This window comes from Lissotriton helveticus, chromosome 3_1 (genome assembly GCF_964261635.1).
Source record: "Lissotriton helveticus chromosome 3_1, aLisHel1.1, whole genome shotgun sequence".
NCBI classification, from domain to species: domain Eukaryota; kingdom Metazoa; phylum Chordata; class Amphibia; order Caudata; family Salamandridae; genus Lissotriton; species Lissotriton helveticus.
In genome coordinates this window covers 1,314,530,384-1,314,553,927 of record NC_136061.1, presented here as the reverse complement: position 1 = coordinate 1,314,553,927, position 23,544 = coordinate 1,314,530,384, and the positions used below count along the sequence as shown (strand labels likewise).

The 23,544-nt window shown below is 43.5% G+C and overlaps 1 protein-coding gene across 6 annotated transcripts in view; it reads right to left on the bottom strand.

The window, feature by feature from the left end:
- PRDM10 (PR/SET domain 10) overlaps positions 1–23,544 on the bottom strand; it is a 1,331,210-nt gene that overhangs the window by 511,088 nt on the left and 796,578 nt on the right. For all 6 annotated transcript variants that reach the window (XM_078681965.1, XM_078681964.1, XM_078681969.1 and 3 more), the window contains one exon: positions 22,248–22,358. In XM_078681965.1, the coding sequence (XP_078538091.1) occupies positions 22,248–22,358 (111 nt within the window). The remainder of the gene's footprint in view (positions 1–22,247; positions 22,359–23,544) is intronic.

Here is a 23,544-nt window from a genome sequence, read left to right as displayed (position 1 = left end):
ACCTAGAAACCCCAATGATGCCAACTCAACCACCTCCTTGAGAATTTGAGCAACATTGGCCTCTCACAGCTGGTCACCACCCCCATACACAGGCAAGGGCACACACTAAACCCAACTTCTCCACAAGTGACAGAGTCAAGTTCACCCACACAACAAAGCTGAACTGAACAGACCATAACATCATCCACTTCACGCTCGATGGCCCGCTTGAGGCTCAGGCAAGACTTCCCACCCACCCATACCAAAACTGGAGAAGTATCACAGAACCCCTTTGGATCTCCACCCTCAAAGAAATAAGACCCTTCCCCTCTGACACCCTTGAACTCAGCGTTCTCCAACTAGATTGCCTCAGCCGCCAACACCATAGCCCCCACAAAGAATACCACCAGCAACAGACCCGCTAAGCGTACCACTTGGTTCACCCCTGAGGTATATACGAACAATAGTTACTTACCTGTAATCTGTGGTTCTCCAGTATTGGTGTCTTTCATAGATTCACATGCCTGAATCATTCCCCATCGTCGGAGTGGGAGTCCCACGGTACATAAAAAAGCAACAATATGCCATAAATATGTAGTAATACTAATAGAAATGAACCAGGAAGTAAAGCAGCCAAGGCTACAGTAGGCAAAAAACTTCCACATCTATGACTCTCATAGTCATTATGTATAGTCCAAACTACAGCCAATCAGGCGCCAGCACCCACCAGAATGTTCTCCCCAGAGGCTCAGGCTCTCAGATTTTCTCGCAAGGAGTTAAGGTAAACATAATAGCCTAAAAGCCTCTGAGGGGAGGTGGGCGGGTTGCATGTGAATCTATGAAAGACACCAATACTGGAGAACCACAGATTACAGGTAAGTAACTATTGTTCTTCTCCAGTATTAGGGGTGTCTTTCATAGATTCACATGCCTGAATCAGAGTAGCTAGCAGTACATATTCTTGCTGAACAGACGCCCATGACGTCAAGCTTGTCAGTTAGTAATGCAAATAACAATGCAAAGTGAAAATACACATATAGTATAAAGCATAACATAATGCAATCATGGAAATATGTGAAAACATAATATATAAGAAGCGTCTGACAGCAGAAACAAGGAGGTGGGAAACAGAGGCTCACCTTAATGAAACAGATTCCGTAGAACAGCTCGACCCACAGAAGTATCAGCTTCGCTGATTGACTCTAGACAGTAATGTCTGGTAAAGGTATGGCGACTCGCCCAAGTAGCCGCTTTGCAGATCTGCTGAAGAGGAACTCCAGCAAATAAGGCCGTAGATGAAGAGACCGCTCTAGTAGAGTGCGCTCGGGGCGCAGATGGTAAAGGTCTCCCAGCCTGTGCATGGCAAAAGGCAATGGCAGCAGCTATCCATCTTGCAATAGTCTGTTTTGATACTGCCTGCCCCTTACGAATCGCACCGTAGCTAACGAACAACTGGTCAGAAGTGCGTACAGTAGACGTTCTTTGCAGATAGAATTTAAGACATCTTCTAATGTCAAGCGAGTGTAAAGCTCTTTCCGCAGGTGTTTGCGGGTCAGGAAAGAACGATTTAAGAACAACAGGTTCGTTCAGATGGAAATCCGAAGGTACCTTCGGAATGTATTTAGGATTTGTGCGAAGTATCACAGAATCGCTTGTGAATTGCAGGAAAGGATGATGCACAGTGAAAGCTTGGATATCACTAACCCTCCTGGCGGATGTTAATGCTAAGAGCAGTGATACTTTCCACGAAAGAAACTTCAAGTCGGCTTTATGGATGGGCTCGAATGGGTGACGCATTAGTTGACCTAGGACCACATTCAGCTGCCATGAAGGAGGTGGACGGCGTACAGGAGGGAACATTCGAAAGAGGCCTTTAAAGAACTGTTGGATAATTCTTGCTGAGTACAGAGAATTGGAACCATCCTGTCGATATCTGGATATTGCAGCCAGAAACACCTTTAAAGTAGCATGAGACAGACCTGTTCGTGCTAACTGCAAGAAAAAAGGAAGAATTTCCTCAGGTGTTGCTAAAAAAGGGTGAACCCCTGCTGAACGGCACCAGATGCAGAAGCGTTTCCATTTCAGACTGTATGTCTTGATGGTAGCGGGCGCTCTAGCTTTGGCCAACACCTCTTTACAGTCTTCCGGGATGTTCAGGTGTGCGAACTCACGGTGTTCAGGAGCCAGGCCGCTAATCTCAACGATGCTGGGTCCGGATGGAAGACCTGACCTTCCTGAATACTGAGCAAGTTCGGGATTGGATGTAACTGAATTGGCTTGCTCTCTGACAGTAGGAGGAGTTCTGTAAACCAATACTGGCGTGGCCATCTGGGCGCAATCAGGATGAGTCGGCAAGGTTCCTTCTTCATCTTCCGCAGAACCTTGGGGACTAGTGGAATCGGTGGGAAAGCCTACGCAAACGTCAGAGACCAATTGATGGAGAACGCATTCCCCAGAGAATTCTTGTGGGGGTGCCAGCTTGCGAAGCTCTGGCATTTGCTGTTGGTACTTGTCGCAAATAGATCCAAGTCTGGCAACTTTTCTGAGCAGCCTGGACAATTACTGAGTCAAGTTTTGCCTGTCCAATTAGACATGCAGGCGTCTTTTCAGGAGCTTTATACTTTTTATCAATTCGTGGCAAGACCGGAGGAATGGAAGCCGGCGTTGACATCACCTTAACACCTTCCTTCCAGATGAACTCCACGATGGGTATTGTTCTTATCTGTCGTCTAGGCTGATCTTTGAAATCGTATAAGAAACATTCTTGTTGCGTATGTTCCATCTTTATATGAAAGCGTTCAGTCGCACGCTCCATCAATAAGTGAAAATTAGCCACATCCACCGGAGGGGAGGCCGACGCAGTCTGAGGAGATGTTGAAGGAGATTGTACCTGATAGTCATCCCACTCTGATAAATCATCCACTTCTCCCTCTTCCCGTTGGTCTTCATCTTCCGAAGATTGCGGATCTCCTTCGTGAGTAGGTTGTGGGTGTGAAGGCGGACACACCGGTGGGATCACAGTTTGAGGCGTTTCCAAAGTTGGAGTTGCCGGTCCAGAACCTGTTGATTCTGAAGGTGGGAACCTCCGATAGTAATCGTCCAGCATAAATTGTAAGTTGGATATTAAATCCAAAGGCACTTGAGCAACAGGGTTACTCACTGGTATCGATACATTAACAGGAGATTGAGAATCATCACATTCCTCCTCTTGAAGTTTAATATGCAACTCCGATGGACTAGTAGCTTGTCCAAAAGTATTCTGGACCAACTCATCCTCACTTTCAGAGTCCAAAAGTTGGTCTGGCACTTCAGAGGACACCTTTTGAGGTGAAATACAAAGGGGTGAAAGCTGCATTGCTGTTTCGTGCATTTGCCCTGATGCTTGTCGTGGCGTTAAAAACACCGTCGACGGAAACCACACTTGTAGTGCCGTGCATGATGACAACTGCGGCGTCGTCGGAGGATTCCCTCCCGATTGTTTTGTCGTCGACGGAACACCTCTCGTCGACGGGACATTTTTCGCCAAAGGAACACTCGTCGTCGACGGGACACTCACCGTCGACGGGACACTCTTCGTCGACGGGACACCCTTCGTCGACGGGACACCCTTCGTCGGCGGGACACCCTTCGTCGGCGGGACACCCTTCGTCGGCGGGACACCCTTCGTCGGCGGGACACCCTTCGTCGACGGGACACCCTTCGTCGACGGGACACCCTTCGTCGACGGGACACACTTCGTCGACGGGACACACTTCGTCGACGGGACAGTCTTCGTCGACGGGACAGTCTTCGTCGACGGCGTGGAGCCCGACGACGAGCTCGTCGACGGAGTCTTCTTTGTCGACGGTAAAGCTTTTAGAGGTGTCGACGACGAGGCGTCGACGACGGACGTCGACGATACAGGCCTTACAGAAACAAATACCATAGTTGGAGACGCCGTCGACGATGACATAACCATACCAGGTTTAGGAGAGGAAAATGTTACCGTCGATGTCACTGTAGTCGTCGTTCTCGTCGACGAGGAAGCTGAAGAGGACATCGAAGTAGGTGGAGACGATGTCTGTGGTAAAATCCTCTCAGAAGACTGGGGAAACTTGAGGTTTGTCCCTTTTTTGGAAACAGAAGCACTTTCAGTGCCCTTGGTTGTGGGGACAGTCTTAGATGTTGAAGGCTTATCCAGTCCCTTAGAAGGTGGTTGTTTTTTAGTCAGCTTAGCCTTAGGAGATGACATTCCTTCAGGCGCAGGCCTCTTCCTAGAGGCTGAAGTAGAACCAGAGGCAATGCTGCCTACCTCAGAAGCAGGATTAGAAGAATCCTTTAGCCTTTTCAACCACAGAAGTAAACGACCCTCTCTATCCCTGAGAGTCTTTTGAGGCATGGTTCTGCAGATCTTACAGTCAGAGGCCTGGTGATCTGGGTAGAGACAATAGATACACTTTTTATGTGGATCTTTTTCAAAAAGCCGAAGCTTACCACAGCGATCACAGGCTCTAAAGCGAGATTTCTTAGAAGACATCCTTAAAAGTAGAAACAAATGGAGTTAGAAGTAAGAAACTGAGCAGAGCTCAGGGAGACTCCCTTTCACACGACGTGCGGTAGAAAATCTGAGAGCCTGAGCCTCTGGGGAGAACATTCTGGTGGGTGCTGGCGCCTGATTGTCTGTAGTTTGGACTATACATAATGACTATGAGAGTCATAGATGTGGAAGTTTTTTGCCTACTGTAGCATTGGCTGCTTTACTTCCTGGTTCATTTCTATTAGTATTACTACATATTTATGGCATATTATTGCTTTTTTATGTACCGTGGGACTCCCACTCCGACGACGGGGAATGATTCAGGCATGTGAATCTATGAAAGACACCCCTAATACTGGAGAACTACATATATATGTTCAGGAACGCTCGACACTGGAGGGCACTTCCACAAACTCCTGGACGCCGCAGCAGCAAGGAACACGAGACCCAAAATTCAGGTGAGTAGATTATTTAATCGGCACCTTCGTCAACATAACGTTTCGGCCTTCACAGAGGCCTTGGCCACATATACATATATATATATATATATATATATATATACATATATATATATACATATATATATATATATATACATATATATATACATATATATATATTCACTGAAAAAACCATAGGTTATAGACCATATATAGTTAGGAATTAGCATTTACAAAACCTTGAAAATTCACTGAAAAAACCATAGGTTATAGACCATATATAGTTAGGAATTAGCATTTACAAAACCTTATTTTACTCACACAAAACCATTGAAATTCCATATATAGTTAGTTGCACTAACTATATATCGCGCACCCGCAATCCACTGCTGATGATGTCACATATTACATCATTCATGACATGGTCAGTGACATCACTGATGACATCACTGATGACATCTCAAATGACATCACTGATGACATGACTGATAACAACATCCAGTGATTTTTTGTTTCTGTAAAGTTTAAATATGTCTTACATATTGAAGATTGAGTGGATGTGTAAGTGTCTGGACGAAGGATTTAGTAGGTGCATGACTAACTGTATGAGTGAGTGATTAAATGTGTCTCACTGAGTGCATGGGTTAGTGACTAAACTGTCTTAATTTGTGCATCATTATGTCTGTTGTTCTGTAAACTGCTGCATGTGTTGATCAGTAGCTGTATGAGTAACTATATGGGTTATTGATTGATTGCCCAAGTATTTGTATGGGAGACTGAGTGTGTGTGTGGCTGGCTGGGAGGTGTGTGACTCTGTGCAGATCAATGTGTACTTGTATCAATGATTGTATAAGAAGGTAAGTATGTGTTAGTATATGTTTGAAAATGTAAGGTGCTCTATGTTTAACTGTATATACAAGAAAATGGAAGTGTCATTGATTCTTTACATGACTGACTAGGTGAGTGAGTAACTCCATGGATGAGTGGCAGACTGACTGTCTGTATAGGTGTATGAGTGCATATGATAGTGTTGTAAAGATGAGTGATTGTATGTATGAATGATTGTATGGGTGAATGAGTGAAGGTGTGTGTAGACGTAGGAATCAGTGAGTGCGTATGTAGTAACTAGTATTGGTGTGTCAATGGTTTCAAAAATTATACTCTGTATTTAACACTGGGTGAAACAGAGGTTATATTAAAATGTGAGGAGATGCATTGTATTGTCACATGAATGATATCATCAGTGATGTCATCAGTGATGTCATTTGAGATGTCATCAGTGATGTCATCAGTGATGTCACTGACCATGTCATGAATGATGTAATATGTGACATCATCAGCAGTGGATTGCGGGTGCGCGATATATAGTTAGTGCAACTAACTATATATGGAATTTCAATGGTTTTGTGTGAGTAAAATAAGGTTTTGTAAATGCTAATTCCTAACTATATATGGTCTATAACCTATGGTTTTTTCAGTGAATTTTCAAGGTTTTGTAAATGCTAATTCCTAACTATATATGGTCTATAACCTATGGTTTTTTCAGTGAATTTCATTGGTTTTTTAACAGCTAATATCTGTAGCTGTAAAATGTATTCTTCTTTAAATCCAAAAATATATTTTATATGTTTATGAATAATTTTTTTTTTTAATATTTTTTTTTCTTCGTTCCCACTTCGCGAATCGTGAAGCTTCCCGTTAGCTGACCTTGATGCCGCGAAATAGACCGCGAGCCGGTAAACGTTTCTTTACCGCAACTGCCGCGTTAGAAAACAACATCGTGGCGCCTCCCGTCCGCATGACGTTTCGCGTTGTCGCGTGATACGTCATATGACGTGCTACGTTAGCGAACTGGTACGCGAAGCGAGTAGCAAAGCGCAGGTTTCTGGAAGCAAACCGGGAGGCCCTGCAAAGCGCTTAACGTAAACACAGCAGGTCATGTGACTTGGTAATAACACTTTTCATTGGTTCATTTCACTTTTGGTTTCCTAATGATGTAAGACTGTCATATAATCTAAAATGAACACTTTTCATTGGTTGAGAACTCTTGTTTTTCCCAAATGATGAAAATCCCTCCTTCTTTCCTCACTCTGACTTTCATCATTGTGAGCGAAAGACCCTTTGTGATCACTGAGCAATGGCTTCTTTAGTAGCTTCAGCTGGTGCTTCCCCACCACCTCCACCACATCCAAGGAAGAGTGGACCACCTGCTCAAGTTATAATTCAACAAGAAGAGGAAGAAGAGGAACAGGACGACGAGCACGAAGAGAGGCAGTTTTTGCCTGAGCAGCCCAGGACGTCTCACCGGAAAGAAAACTTCATTTGGCAATTTTTTAAAATTCCCAAAGGTCAGAAAAAAGTAAATGCAAGATACGTAACTTGCCTTATATGTCAAGATAGACTGTCCAGAGGAACCGAGAAAAAATACAGTTTCGGAAACTACACAATGCATCGCCATATGACTAGGTGGCATCCTAACAACTACAGTGCTGCACAGTTTCGGAACGACCTAGATAATCTCCCTATTATGGCCAGAAGATCTGTTGTACCGGAAGTAACGGGACCAGAGGGCAGGGAGATGGTGCCAAATATAAAAATGAAATTTGGTGAAGTAAAACACATCTGCGTATTTTGCGATGGATTCATTTCCTACGGAGAAAGAAGCATCACTCTGATCAACAGAGCTATTGACTATCATATACAAGTTTGTACGAAACGCCCAAAATAATAAATACTTCTTTTTTTGTTTTGTTGCTCCTGTTGAGCCCTTTACAATGAATCGTTTTCATTGCCCCCTCCAAGAAAAACCCAAAAAAATATAAAACTGTTCAGAAAAATTCAAAAAAAGTAAAAAAATGTTCCGAAAAATAATAAAAAAAATATAAAACAACAAAAACAATAAAAAAAAAAGTTCTTTTCAGAACTACCTCCCCGTTATTAAAAAATTGGTACAATATTTGGAACTGTGCCAACCTCTATTTCTCTTAGTTCGCTTCCCAGTTCGCTCGCCGGTACGCGAACCGGAAGCGAACCAAAAACAGTAAGTATAAGGGAAGGAAACAGACACTTATGTTAAAAGAAAGACAGCTATAGGGGAGTAAACTAGAGATACTATTACCCGTAATCCACTGCTGATGATGTCACATATTACATCATTCATGACATGCTCAGTGACATCATCAGCAGAGGATTGCGGGTTTTTTGGCAACGTGCCTTATCCACGGTTTAATAACGCTGCCTTTTGCTTTATATAAGTTTTCAAATTGTATGAAATATATACCAATAGGTCGTTATGAACCTTTAGGTAGTGCTTTTCTTCATGAGGTCTGGTCGCTTCCATACACATACAGATGTTTCAAAGATGATCAAGAAGTTTATCTGAATGGAGAGGAATGCACTGAGACGCCAGATCATTCACTAATGTGTAGGCACATACAGTTACACGGTTCATGCAACAAACACCGACCAAATATGGCTTGCGTGTTGCAAGGCACGCCAGTTCCTGCTATCATCCCCACGTTCAAGTTGTTGGAAAATGGTAGTTATTTGATGCTCAATAATGAAGATTGTTCTGGGTTAATTAAAAGTATTCCTTTTATCGTAACAGTAAGTGAACGGGTTATTTGCTGCAGAAATGTTCTATTTCCTCCCACACATGAACATAGGGAGTTTTCAATCTCGCCACAAATACCAACCTTGGGAGCAGATTTCAACGGCATGGCAAGATAAGAGCTCTTTTGTCTCAGAGAGAGGTGGCCTTGAGTTCGGCCCGTGAAACTTTCGTGCTTCACATAGCGAACACCCGTACAGAGGTGCAGACCCTTTTCAATTCAGATTTGCCTTTCCATTTCAGCAAGATGGTTCGGACTATCTCTAACGCATCCTCCACAAAGGCCCTGGCGCACTTTTTTAAAGTTGTTACCAGTGGTCTCGTGACTTCATTTGAGAAAATCTTTGGAGTCATCCCTGCTTTCTTTCATTCGATTTTTTCCACTCTGCTTCGTGGATTGCCATTTTTACTTGCATTACCAGCGGACGCTCTTGTGCTTTTTTACATTTTTAAATATGGATGTCCCTCCTATGCAACCTCCCGCCCTGCAGCTGCTGACACTGTTCCGCAATCGCATGCTAGAATATTATGGCACAATGCCGTTGGCGATATTAAGCACGGCATATGGATTATCTTTTCGATTCTCCTACTTCACCTGTGTCCAGCCTGTATTTCACTGCCTGACCTGTGATTTCGATTGGGCCATTGATTTGTGTCTCTGCGGACCGGTTTCTCCTGACGTCGACTTTAATCAGCTGATGACTCCTATCATTACTCACGAGTTGGTTTGTCCTGGCGAAAGGATTATGGCTGTGGCATTGATGCATGGACTAATTGGTCCCTGGAATTTACTGGCGGCAACACAGTCTTTCTTGGAACAGAGCTTTCTTGAAAACCCACCGAGCTGTCCTCTGATGGTGATAGAGGATCCGGTGCTGGGAGAGCACGTATGTTCTTTTCCGCTTTTAAATTGGATGGCTGAACTGTTTTCGGATGAAGACGGTGACTTCCTATTGGAGGCTGTTGCAGCTTATTTTGCATACACAGTTATGTCATAGACCTTTTTCATGTTTGATATGCTGAGTACTAGCATTTCATTGACAATTCATTGACTTATTTGTCAAGTTTTTATTATTTACCTTGCCTATTGGCTTAAGACTCGATAAAGTACTTGGCTGTTTTATTTTTCTTTAGCATTAAATTTTCCTAGTTTTTAATGCTTTACCTTGCGGACCGTCCACATATAAACTTGCAATCTGCTCTCATGAGATGGCACTTCTATTATCTTATTCAGTTCGTTTCCGGATCATGGGGAGGTGTCATCTACGTCCTGGATATCTTTACACCGTGTTAAGTTAGCATGGGCTCATTACCGGTTTAAACGCCATTTTTCCTTTTTTGCAACTTCTGCACACGACACTTAGTTGTTGCTTTAGCTTTCAACCTAGTAGTTCATCGTGGTTTACATGAGAATAATATGTTATTGCTCTACTATCTGCTTTGCTTGTTAAACTATATCTGTACAGCGAGTGCTAAAGTTTCAAGAACAACACGATACAGAATTGTTATGAGGTCTGATCTCCACGACTTCATACTCATAACATAAGTGCAGCTTCTGCCAATTCTGGGCATGAGGCGGGTTTTATATTGCTTTGCCGAACACACATACACAACACTTGATGCGGTTCACATGAAGAGAGAGCTGGTGTATGCTGATGTGATTCCTTCAAATCTAAGACACTAAAGTATGGGCACGCCCTAAACCAACACAAAGAGACCTTCTTAGCAAATAATATAATATGTGTATTAGGGAGGGTGAGATATAAGCAGCCGCGGGCCGTGGAGGGAGTTACGGTGAGGCAGGGGGGAGGGGGAGAAGCAGGGTGGAGCCCTCTCCACCCTGCCCCTCCCCCTCCCCGCCTCCCTGCCCCACCGTAACTCCCTCCACGGCCCGCGGCTGCTTATAAGTGTTGCTAACTCTTACTCATTTACAGCATGTTAACATACTGTCACCATTCGCTTTTTATGTACTAGTAACTATGCTGGTAATTTTGCTACTGATAATATGTGTACTTGTATTATCTAAGATACTACGCCTGAGAAGACGGCATTAGTAAATAAACATTTCAAATACACATGTGTTCTTCTTAACTCCATGTTCTGGTTTCTAAGAAATATATAACGACCGACTGTTCATGAGTTCCACGTATCCTGAGGTACTATAAGTTCATATTCTGGATTGTCTAAACATTGAGAGTTTGTTATATCCAATGTGACACTGTACCTAGCTTGCTAAGGGGTTTTTGATTACTAAGGTGAGTTTTGGGACACCCTAATTCGCCGAGGTTCCAATCCTCTGTCCACAGTTCTGTGTGAGAACAGAAACCCTGCGACAGGGGCACCCCCGACCCTTGCTGGAGCTTCATCACACTTGCGATACAACTCCAGCAATGCGCCACCTTTACGGCACAGATACATCACGCATCTGTGCTGTTTTTGCCCCATGATGCGCCGCATTGTAAATGCAGCACACCATAGGTGACGGAACAGTGGCACAGAATGACTAACACATCCCTGGTGATGCGCCAGTCATCATAAATCTATCCCTATGCTTCTTATCTTGTTAGAGATGAACCGCCATATGTATCATCAAAGTTTTTTGCATTTCCTAAATAGCGAACTTTAAGGAATAAATAGCGATTCTTTACCATTCCTAGTTTGCGATGAGCTATTTGCTAATTACAAATTACCCATTCATTTCCTTCATTTCCATAGGGCGGTTGGACTCACTTTTAGCTCGAACGGCTGAATGGATTTGCACGAAACTTGGCAAAATTGTAGGGACTGGTAGCCCGATGTGCCTTTGCTATGTCTCAAGATATATGCTCCAGTGGTTTTTACGAAAATTAACTTTGAAAAATATATATTGGGCTACATTGGCCTATATATATGTTGGAACCCAAATGTAGCCCAATGTAGCCCAATGAAGCCCAATGAAGCCCAATGTAGCCCAAAGATGGCCGCCAGAGACGAAAAAAAACAAATGTAGCCCAAATATCAGCCAGATGTAGCCCAACTATAGCCCAGTGACAGAATGACCAATCAGCGTCGCAAACCTCCGTTACGCGAAGCGGAGCGCTGTTACAGATATATATCTTTTTTTGAATGTTAATTTCTCAAAATCCACTGGAGCACATATATTGAGACCTAGCAAAGGCACATCGGGCTACCAGTCCCTAATATTTTACCAAGTTTCGTGCAAATCCATTCAGCCGTTCGATTATTATTATTTTTTATTTTTTTTGCCCCGCGGGGCCCTTTTAAAACCTCCACATCAAACCTAGGGGGTCAGCGAGGATCTACTATTCCCCCTTATGGTCATTTGCCCCTTCGCTTTCGCCTCCTCTTGTCTCTCGATCCTACCGAGAGACAAGATGGCGGCCGCTACGGACTGTTTGGAATGTTGACAGACGCCGGAGAACCAATCAGCTTCGCTTCACAAAGCTCCGTTGCGCGAAAAGTACGCGTCCTGGAGCGCTGCCCGGTCCGCTGTTACAGATATATATCTTTTTTTAAACGTTAATTTCTCAAAATCCACTGTAGCACATATATTGAGACCTACAAAAGGCACATCGGGCTACCAGTCCCTACAATTTTGCCAAGTTTCATGCAAATCCATTCAGCCGTTCGGGCTAAAAGTGAGGCCAACCGCCCTATGGAAAACTCAATGTTAAAAACACGTTTTGGGACCCCCCTTTTTTCTCGGCCCCCCCTTGACGAACCCACCCAAATTTTCAAGGGCTGCTCAGAAACAAAATGTGCCATTTTCCTGAAAATTTCAGCCAATTCCGTCCACAAACGCCAAAGTTATTAGACATAGAATTTTCAAAAATCCCATAGAGAAAAAATCCTAACTATATATACCTACTGGCGACCGCCAGTAGGTAATACATATATATATATACACATATATATATATATATATATATATATATATATACACACATATACATATATATACACATATACATATATATATACATATATACATATATATATATATATACATATATATATACATACATATATATATATACATATATACATACATATATATATATACATATATACATATACATACACATATATACATATATATATACACATATATATACATATATATATACATATATATACATATATATACATATACATATATATACATATACATATATATACATATATATACATATACATATATATACATATATATACACATATATATATACATATATATATACATATATATACACATATATACACATATATATACACATATATATACACATATATATACACATATATATATATACATATATATATATATACATATATATATATACACTCACACATACACACACATATATAGATAATTACTATACTATAATATTATACTATACTAAAATTATATTACATTACATAATTATATTACTAGGCTCAAATATGCCAATATTGCATTGCAAATTTGTTACATTTAAAATATTAAAGAAAACATACACCATGATACAGAGAAAAAACTGCTTTCAGTTTGTTTTGAAAACACAACCTTTATTTTCAAAGTAAAAAGGCAAGATCACAGAGGCAGATTAGCCTCGAGAGGCTGCATACTGAACAGTTGGAAAAAACGGGCGCTGTGCCTTTAAGACCTTCAGGAACCTCCCGGCTCCCATCATGCCCCACAGATGACAGTAAGGTCAGTTCTTTTGGATGGCGTATAACAGTGTAAGCACAGCATGGGTAACAGATACATATTTATGGACATGGTGTTCGTCTGGAGAGGAAAGAGTGTTGCTTATGACTTTGATGAGTATACCCTTGGAAGAGAACTAGGATTACAGGTAAGTAACTTATCCTTATCTTCCAGAGGATACTCATCAATAGTCATAAGCACTGAATAGACTAGCAAGTCTATCCCTATAACCTGCAGACGAATACCAGCATATCATAACCTGTTAACAAAACATGTATTACCCAAAACAAGTTTCTCAAGGATGCTTGTCCAAACCGAGCATCTGCTTGAGTGTCAGAATCAAGACAGTAATGGTGTGCGAAAGAGTGAACCGAACGCCATATGGCTGCTTTACATATTTCCTGAATAGGCACATTTCTAAGCATCGCTATCGTAGCGGCTTTGCCCCTTGTAGAATGAGTTCTCGGCTTCCCGGGAGCTTCTTGTGTGCCAACTGATAAGATAACATGATACATGACACTTTCCATCTAGCAATGGACCTTTTAGAGGCAGGAAAACCAGTGTTCAATGGACCATAATTAACAAAAAGCTGGTTCGCCTTTCTGTTTTATCTTGATAAAATGTTAACACTCGTTTCAGTTCTAGAGTGCAAAGCTCTCTCAGCAGGAGTGACAGGGTTCGCAAAGAAAGTAGGAAGAGTGATTGACTGATTGATGTGAAACTCTGAGACCACCTTAGGAAGGAACCTCCGTTCGCATGGAAAACGAGATAAGGCTCTGTAGAGCACAAGGCTTGTATCTCGCTCACCCTGCAAGCAGATGTGATTGTCACGAGAAATGCAGTCTATCACGAAAGATGTTGAAGGGAGGCTTTGTGGATAGGTTCGAATGGGGGACCCATTAACTAGGAGAGGACCACATTAAGCTCCCAGGAAGGGGATGGAGACCCAACGGGTGGGTAGACCTTTTTTAGATCCTCCAAGAAGCCCTTAACAACTGACAATTGAATGAAAGAAGCCAGAGTGGGGGACTTTTTATATGCTGTAATCGCTGGCAGGTGCACCTTTATGGAGGAATATTGCAAACCTGCTTTGGCCAAATACAGTAAGTAGGGTAATAGTACCTGTTCCTGACTTCGAATAGGGTCATGACACTCAGCAGTACACCACATGTAAAAACGCTTCCACTTAAAAGCGTAAGACTTTCTCGTAGAAGGTCTCTGTGTCTCCTTCAAGATCTGCATGCAGTCTTGGGAGAGACCTAAATGTCTATATTGGATGAACTCAGGAGCCATGCTGATAACCTCAGGGACGGCAGATTGGGATGGAACATCTTGCCACCCGCCTTGGTCAGCAGATCCGGATGACATGGTAACCTCCTGTGTGGTACTTTGGACAGATGAAGAAGGTCCGAGTACCACCACTGGCGAGGCCACTCTGGTGCAACCAGGATCATCTTTGTCTTGGATTCGTACAGTTTGTCGATCACCAGGGGAATGAGAGGGACTGGTGGAAAAGCATAGAGTAATATCTCTGACCAGTCTATAAACAGAGCATTCCCCTTGGAGACTGGTTGAGGGTATCTGGAGGCGAAGACGCAGCATTTTGCATTTTCTGCGTCCACGAAGAGATCTATGTCTGGTGTTTCCCAGCCGCGAAAGATGCCATGCGCAACCTCTTGTTTTGGCACACAGTCGGGCGATTCTGTGAAATGCCTGCTTAGGCCGTCCACTTGGACGTTGAGGACGTCTGGTAGGTGAACTACAGAGATCTTCATGTCTCATGCCAGAAGCCACTTCCAAATCGCCTGCATTTCCAGAGACAGGGGTCTGGACCTGGTGCCCCCCGCTTGATCAGGTAATACATCGTTGTTGTATTGTCCGTCTGAACGAGCAAAGCAGTTGACTTGATGGAGGGAATGAACGCCTTGAGAGCCAGATGCACCGCTCTGAGCTCCAGCATGTTTATGTGGTATAGATGTGCGCTTTCTTACCACATTCCCTGTATCTGTAAGGACCCCATGTGAGCGCCCCATCCCTCAAGAACACGTCCGTCACCAGAGTTTGCTTGGGAAGCTCCCTGTGAAAGGGAACTCCTATCAGAAGATGAGACCGCCACATCCATCATCTGATGGAGAGCTGGACAGACAGAGGCAAGCTTACAGTGACCTCCCAGCGATTGGAGATTTGAGACCATTGATCCTCCAGAGTTTGCTGCAGAGGTCTCATGTGAAGTCTGGCGTTTGGGACCAGAAAAATGAACACGGTTATCAAACTCAGTAGAGAAGAAATCTGTCTGGCTGTGTGATGAGGTATCCTCAGGAGGGTCAGACACTTGTAGAGAATGGATGATAGTCTCTCCTCCGAAGAAAACACTTTTGCATTTACTGTATCCAGAGTTGAGCCCAGGTAATGTATCCTCTGAGTTGGATTGAGGATGGATTTTTTAAAAATTGACGTGCAGACCTAACTGATGCAGTAGCTGAATGCAGCAAGCGAGGTGTTTCTCCAGAAGAGTTGGAGAGGCACTTTTGATTAACCAATCGTCTAGGTAAGGGTAGACAAAGATTTTCTTCCTCCTCAAGAATGCAACTACTACAGCCATGCACTTCGAGAATGTGTGAGGTGCCGACTACAGCCCGAAAGGCAGGACCGTGAACTGGAAGTGCTCTGACTGAATCTAAAATCTTAGAAACTTCTGATGCCTTCGAGAGATTGGGATGTGGAAATAGGTATCTTGAAGATCTATAGAACACGTCCAATCCCCTTGATGTAAGTGCGAGATTATTTGATGTAAAGCCAGCATTCTGAACCTCTCTCTCAGAATGAACTTGCTGAGAAGCCTGAGATCTAGTATAGGCCTGAACTTCTTGTTTGAACCTTTCTTTCGGACCAAGAAGTATCAGGAATAGATTCCCGTCAACGCTGGTGCCATGGAACCTCCTTGATGGCCTCCTTTAGGAGTAGAGCGGATACCTCCTCTCTCAATGGATTACAGTTTTTGAGGAGGAACAGAAGGTGGAGGGGACTTGAATCTGATGGAGTAGCCATGCCTCACAATATTGAGCACCCACTTGTCTAGTGTTCTTTTGGTCCACTCTTCCAAATGAAAACGGATACTTCCCCCCACCGGAGTGGGTAATGGAGCTAGGGGAAGCAAGCACTCACTACTTCTGTTGTTGCTTGGCAGCAGGTGTGGACTTTCTGGAGCCTCCTCCTCATCCTCTACCGGGACGACGCTGGTTTGAATGGGATCTTCCCTGATGTTGTTGGGAAGACCACTGAGGAGTTTGAACCCTCTGTTGGCATTGTCATCGGTCATAGGGACGGTAGCGTTGTCTGAAGTCTTTCCTCTTCTCCAGACCAACCGCCTTCAAGGTGTCTAGTTTGGTCTTCATTCTAGACATTTCGTCATCAGCATAAGCGCTGAAGAGCGATGTCCCATTGAAGGGGAGATTGAGGATTTGATGTTGGGCCTCTGGCTTCAAACCCGTCAGTCTCAGCCAGGAAGAGCAGCGGGCACAGATCCCACATGAATACCCATGGACAGCGAGATCAGAGGCATCCGTTGCCGCAATGATGACCGGATTGGCCACCAGACCCCCAGCCCCTCTTCCTGGAGAATCGCCTGGAAGTCCTGCCTGTCTTCCTTCTGTAGCTTCTCTGTGAAGCATGAGAGAGAGACCCACAGAGAACGGTCATATTGACCCAGTAATGCTGAGGCGCTGGCCACTTTCATATAGGATGCTGATGTATTGCACATCCTCTTGCCGATGGAGTCCATGGCTTTAATGTCTTTATCCGGAGCTACCACAGATGAAGCTGCCCCCATCTGGTTCTTACATGCAGCTGACATGATGACCAAGTCAGGAGGAGGGTCTGCTCTCAGAAAAAGTGGGTCCTGCTCGGGAGCCCTGTACTTCGTGGTGATCTGCGACAGGGTTGCTCCCACCGACGCTAGAGTCAGGAATTGTCTGAAGAGCAAACTCTAGCAGTCCCGGCACCAGGGGAAGCAGAGGCCTAGATGAAGACCTGTGATGAAGGGTCTCGAAGATGACCGATGTGGACGGGGCAGAGACAGGCATCTTGATATTAAGTTTTGCAGCCCCCCTACACAAGACCTCATGGAAGGTCACAATGTCATCAATGGGCGATACCCTACTCTGTGGTGACAAAGAGAGAGTTGGAGAGTAGTCTGCTTTTGAAGGTCTGGAGTCTGAGGACCACGACGAAGATCTGTGGCTTCGTTTATCTAGGAGAGCGGTGGCGAGTTCTTGAAGAACGACTCCTAGGAGATCTTGACCTGCGCCTTCTCAAAGTCGGTGACCTTTGAGGCGTGGCACGTCACTCGTGTCCCACAGACGAGTGAACCAATTGTATGATCGGAGACCTGGACCTGCTAGGAGTATGAGCCGACCTTGATATTCTCCGAATCTTGCACTCTCTTATGTTCCCCAGCCATTTCAGCGAGATGTTAGTTGGAGGGGCTGGAGCCGGTGGCGAGGTTTCAGGAGTGACTTGCACTATCTGGAGTTCCGGGGAAGAAGAAACACTCCTGGAGGTTACCACATGGACATCCTTCGGCGTCGATTTGTCCCACAACGTCGCCCTATGTCTCTTGGCAGGAGGGGACCTGTGACTGGACTTCGACTTCCTCGACGTTGATCTCCTCAACATTGATCTGGATTGCGATGCTCTCCGCGGTGACTGTCTAGGCCCAGAGGGCGATCTGCAGGGTGTCGACGTCGATCTCCCCGGTGACGGATGCTTCGACGCCAAGTGCCTCGATGGCGACTTTCTCGTAGGTGACGTCAACCTCCTCGACCGCGATCGCCTGCTATGACGCACAGTCGGAGAATGACTGCGACTTACTGGCGTCAAGCCCTTCGGTGTCTGGCTCGACATCGATGTTTGTGCCACTCTCGACGTTGGTGTCGTCTTCAACAACCCCACAGGTCCTCTCAGAGGCGGGCTGTTCTGTCGATGATGATATGTCGACGTCGAGCGACTGTCTACCGCCATTATAGGTGAGTCAGAACTGGACTGCCAACGAGATGGTGTCGACGTCGGCCTGTGATGGGAGTTCGTACCTGAAGTCGTTCGCTTCTCCGGTGAATGGGACCTCGACTTCGACGCTGAAAGAGCACAAGGGTACTTTCAACGTCGCCCCAAGGCATACGAGACCAGTGTTTTCTCTTCTCACCCTTGTCTTTGCGGTCCAACCTTTTCTGAGAGGAGGGCTTCTTTGAGAGATGTTCTTCTCTGCCACTTGCTGATTCCTTTCCTCTCTCCTGCATAGCATGTACTTTGATTTTCTCCCTTTCTCTAAGGGTTTTTCTAGAAACATTTCTGCAGTGGTAGCACTCATTTGGTCAGTGAGATGAAGGTAGACAAGCAATACAGACCGAGACTGATCTGATTTTGCCATCTTTTTTCCACAGGCCGGGCACTTATTAAATAAGGCCGGCATTTTGACAGGAAAAAATTTACCAAAGTCAGAAAAACAAAAGGATTTAGTACCCCAAGTACTAAAGACGTCGAGTGAAAGTCAAAAAATTCACTTTAGACCAACAATTAGTGACAAAAAAACACTAACTGACGAGCTCAATGCTCCAGGATCCTCACAGAAAGAGCCGGAAAAAAGAACTGAACTAACTGTCACCTGTAGGGCATGATGGGAGCCTGGAGGTCTTAAAGGCACGGCGCCAGTTTTTTTCCAAATGTTCTGTATGCAGCCTCTCTAGGCTAATCTGCCTCTATGATCTTGCCTTTTTACCTTTGAAAATAAAGGTTGTATTTTCAAAACAAACTGAAAGCAGTTTTTTGTCTGTATCATGAAAATATCATGGTGTATGTTTTCTTTATTATTTCAAATGTAAAACATTTACAATGCAATATTGGCATATTTGAGCCTAGTAATATGGTTTTAGGCTGCATATGTATAATTGCATATTACCTATATATATGTGTATTTATATATATGTGTGTGTAGGTATATGCATAGAATTTGTTATTGTTCCGGAGTCCCTGCACACGGGCGGGACTATTCAGTGCTTATGACTATTGATGAGTATCCCCTGTAAGAGAACTGCCTTTGGCCTCCTGACCCAAAGATTTCTAGGCACCGCGGACAGCGTACCTGCTGGAGCACCCAGATTTGTTATAGATTCTGGTACTGTGTAATGGTTGAATATGGGTAAATAAGATGTTTATGTTAAAGCATGACAAGCGGGAAGCCGCAGAGTAAGGAATGTGTAGTTTGAAGCACTGCAATGCACAAGTTGTGTTCTGTTAGTTGTGGTTACTGAAATACTGCATCCGATGTAAGATTGTGACCACTGTGCGGCATTGTGTGTAATGCATAAGCCGCACTTTTCAAACTAATAAATAAAAAAATTAAAAATAAAAAGGTGGAAAGGTAGAGACGGTCCACCAAAATAGTCAAAAATTGAGGCATCGCTCAGATTTCAAATATGAAAAACCCCATTGTTTCCGGAAAAAGATGGAAAGTGACACCAACAACAGACACAGAAAACGTCCAATAGCAATCTGCGTAGAAACAGTGAGAATGCCAGACAAAGCAGTAAGTGAATCTGGATAGATCTCAAAGCACTATTTACCAAACCTTTATCAGCCACACTAATATAGACGCCTCATGCTCTTCACCCACCATAACACTGAGTTTGCCATTAGAGAGGCCATACCCAACAAATATCAGTGTTCCAGCAGTCAAATATACAATTACAAGCAGTTCAGTTCTCAGTCCAATTGATTGCCCCATACTAAAGGATGGAAAACTGACAGCATGATCAGTCATTGGTTGAGAAAGAATTGTGTATCAGATCCTAATTTGCCTATTCAGAGCCATGAGGATCATTACTGGAACCTAAATTAGTTGGTAACTATTTGTATTATAAGGAATGGCAGGAAGACATCCAACAGATCAAAGTGTCTAGGGACCATGATCGTATCACTGAGAGCAGTCTTCCTCAGAAACTTCAGGGAGCAGAATTTTAGGTACATTGTGTTCTGGTTGCTAAGTGATCCACCTTTGCATTCACCAACATCTCGGCTCTGGAGAAACTTGGCCTGAAAGAAGAGGAAGGTTAATTGTACAGATAGGAGCAGATTCTGATCTAGAGGTTCAAGGGTAAGGCCCAGTATCTCAAGGTCCGAGAGAAGACAAGGGAGGAGAGTGTACAGGCCAGAGAGGCACAGGCCCTGATCAAGACGTTCAAGGATCAGGTCCAGAATTTCAAAAACATATGTAACAAGGAACCTGCATTGTATTTGGGTCCCAACTGACTTTGTAACAGCAGGAAGGTTGCGGGTCTGAATAGGACATACTAGGACTACATTTTGGTGAGATTGAATCTCGCACCATTTGTTAGAACCATTTCCATCATGGGAGGAACATAGATGTGTTTCTTCTTACCCGCTAATTTTTAAAGTAGTGACTCAATGCCTGAAACAAGTCAGCCTGGTTCTGGAACATCTTTGTAGTTATGGATATTGACATACTTTAGTTTAAAGTCATTGTTAGAGCCTGACTTTAGATCACAGTTGCAGTTGGTGAACAAGCAGGTCATGTAGGTGCCTATTTTCTATAGGTACCTTTTCCAATTGAAAATCTGAAATACAGCTGCCCATTTTCAAGATGCAGTCCAATGAAGCTTGCTAACACAAGAAGATTTATCTTGGACACCTGGCCAAATCGAATAACAGTGTCTCCTACACACACACACATTTAGTAAAAAGACCAGTAGGACTCCCCCAAGCTGTTGAGTCACCCACACATAAATAAGCAAAGCCTGGTTGGCCATGTCAACCAGACATCAAAACTTCTGAAAAAGAATATATTAGTATCATAAATCCATCCCTTTCTATGGACTCACTTTTAATTTTAGGTTGTATGTTTTTGTGTAAAATAAGGGGCGTTGACTTATGAAACATAAATAAAATACCTATTTTTTAAAGACTTCCCCCGGACTGCACATAAAGTTGATTGTGTGCCAAGACATGTAGAATTTGTGAATTTTAAGTTGTCAAGCTTTTATGGCATGCTCTCCGGAAAGGCCAAATACCAGTTGTTAAGGATCATTGCTCTACAGAGCAAAGGAATTAATTGAGAACTAGAACCACATTACAATATAGGACTAAACAGCAGCTTACAGAGACAGTGTCAAATTCATCATCAGTGATTGTTGGGCTTCAAGTAACCAATTACATTGATTTCATTTTTACAAAGCAGTCTTCCTCTGCTCAGGTGCCAGGTGTCTATTTAAGCAAGGGTGACTAAAATAAGTCACATGTTTGTAAATATTTTGGAAAGAAAAAAAAATCTTTGAAAAAGGTCCCAGTATCATGTGCAATGATATTTATCAATAATAATGAAAATCTCAAGGTTGAAGCAGCTATGGGGATTTATTGCACAAAGGTAAATAGAGATACTCTGTGCATGTTCAAATTGCAGTTCCATGACAAGCGGTGATACGGGCAAGCATTTACAGAAGATGTATGTGTGGTTCAATTAAAGAATAAAATGGTGAATGCTTGACAAATGCCTAAAAGTGTCATTGAGGAAAAGTGTGGTAGTGGGAATGTATTGGCGCATGGTGAAATGGGGATCTTTTCTGGAAAGTAAAATGGAGGATACTAACTCTGGGTGAAATATACCAAATAACTAAACAAATGATCCTAATAAAGGTGAAACTGGTGATCTTTGGTGGAGGCTTACTTTGGTGTACTTCACCATTTGTTAAAATGGGTGTGGAAATGGGGCTTTTTGGTACAGGGTGAATGGAGGATCTTTGGCACCAGATGAACATGAGATTCTCAACAAAGAAGGACATTAAATATCTTCAGCAGGGGTAAAATAGGTTTAGGGTATCCTAGATTAATTTTTTGTGGAGTAATTCCTATAATCATTGACAATAGGGAGAGTGGACCTTCCATAGCAGACTGGAAAAGGGTGCTGTTTGTAGACAGCATGGTGGTAGACATTTGATTGTGCACCTTATCACAGTACTGGCAGAAGTAATCTCGGTTTGGTTTGATGATAGGCAGAGTCAGCTCAGGAACTTCCTCAATCTTCATTTCTGGATGGCGCTTCGACAAATGATTAACCTGCAAGAAGGGTGACAAAAATGGCAAATGACTATAGCGAAGAATTGACAAAACTGGTGTCTGGTGTCTGGTCTCACACAGATCATGCTACAGAGAGAAAACAACAGATGACATGTAAAGACTTATTTTTAAGCATCACCATAGTCTAAGCACTGCATTCTAAAAAATGGCTACTTTTTTCAAAGACATTCATTGACCGCTCACACCTTCGCTCTCAGCAGGTGTCTCACATAGCTCTGTCCATGGTCTACTCATAATCTCCCTACACAAACCCGGTCTTAAAAACATCCCCACATTAGGCTTACTGCATTACCACTTTTGTATGAAATACAAATCCTTCTCTCCACACTTACTGCTTTAAAGTCACATACTGCTGCAGGATGTTTCACCAAATACTACAGGATGACCAAGAGCTGCATAATGCTTCAACAACCAAGTTTGAAATTCTAATCAGTCATCATTCACAGGCCTTCCATCTCCTTCCACTTTGACCTCATTCTCCCTTAATCCTCTGACTACAACTAGAGATTCGCATGAAATCAAAATTATCCTCACTTTAGCCTACTGTTACTACCTGCTTAACATACACACGTATTCACTTCACACTACTCTGCCAGGCCATCAATTAACTCTGTAGTCTTCCCCAAACTGCACTAATGCAATACAAGTCTTCTCGGTCTGCCCCTTCACACTTTCCAATCTAGTTAAAAAAAATGTTTTTTTTAAAAAGTCCCTTTTTTTAGGTCTCGCGACCTATCAATGCGCATGCGCATTGAGCGGAGCGAGATATAAAGGGGCTTAAACAGAGCTTACAGAGATCGGGCGATTCCATGCAGTGCCCGTGAAAGCTCGCAAAATGCGCATGTGCATTGCCATAAAAAGCGCGTGCACAGACACCAGCCCCCCTCCCACAGTCATCCCCCAGCGTGCGCTGTGCCAACAAGCCTTTGAAGTGAAGCTTAGCTTCACTTCAAAGGTATCCGCTACCCCCGCCCCCTGCTTCACACGTTTCTCGCATTTCTCAATCTCCTCCCTCCCTCGCCTCCCTCGCCCTTCAGCGTGCCTTCAGCCTCCATCCTTTCTTTCCCTCTTCCTTGTTTATTTTTACTTTTGTGTGTTATCACCAGAGTGGAGTCTGAATGCCTATGTGAGATAAAGGGAATCTGATTCAGACATTGGTACAAGG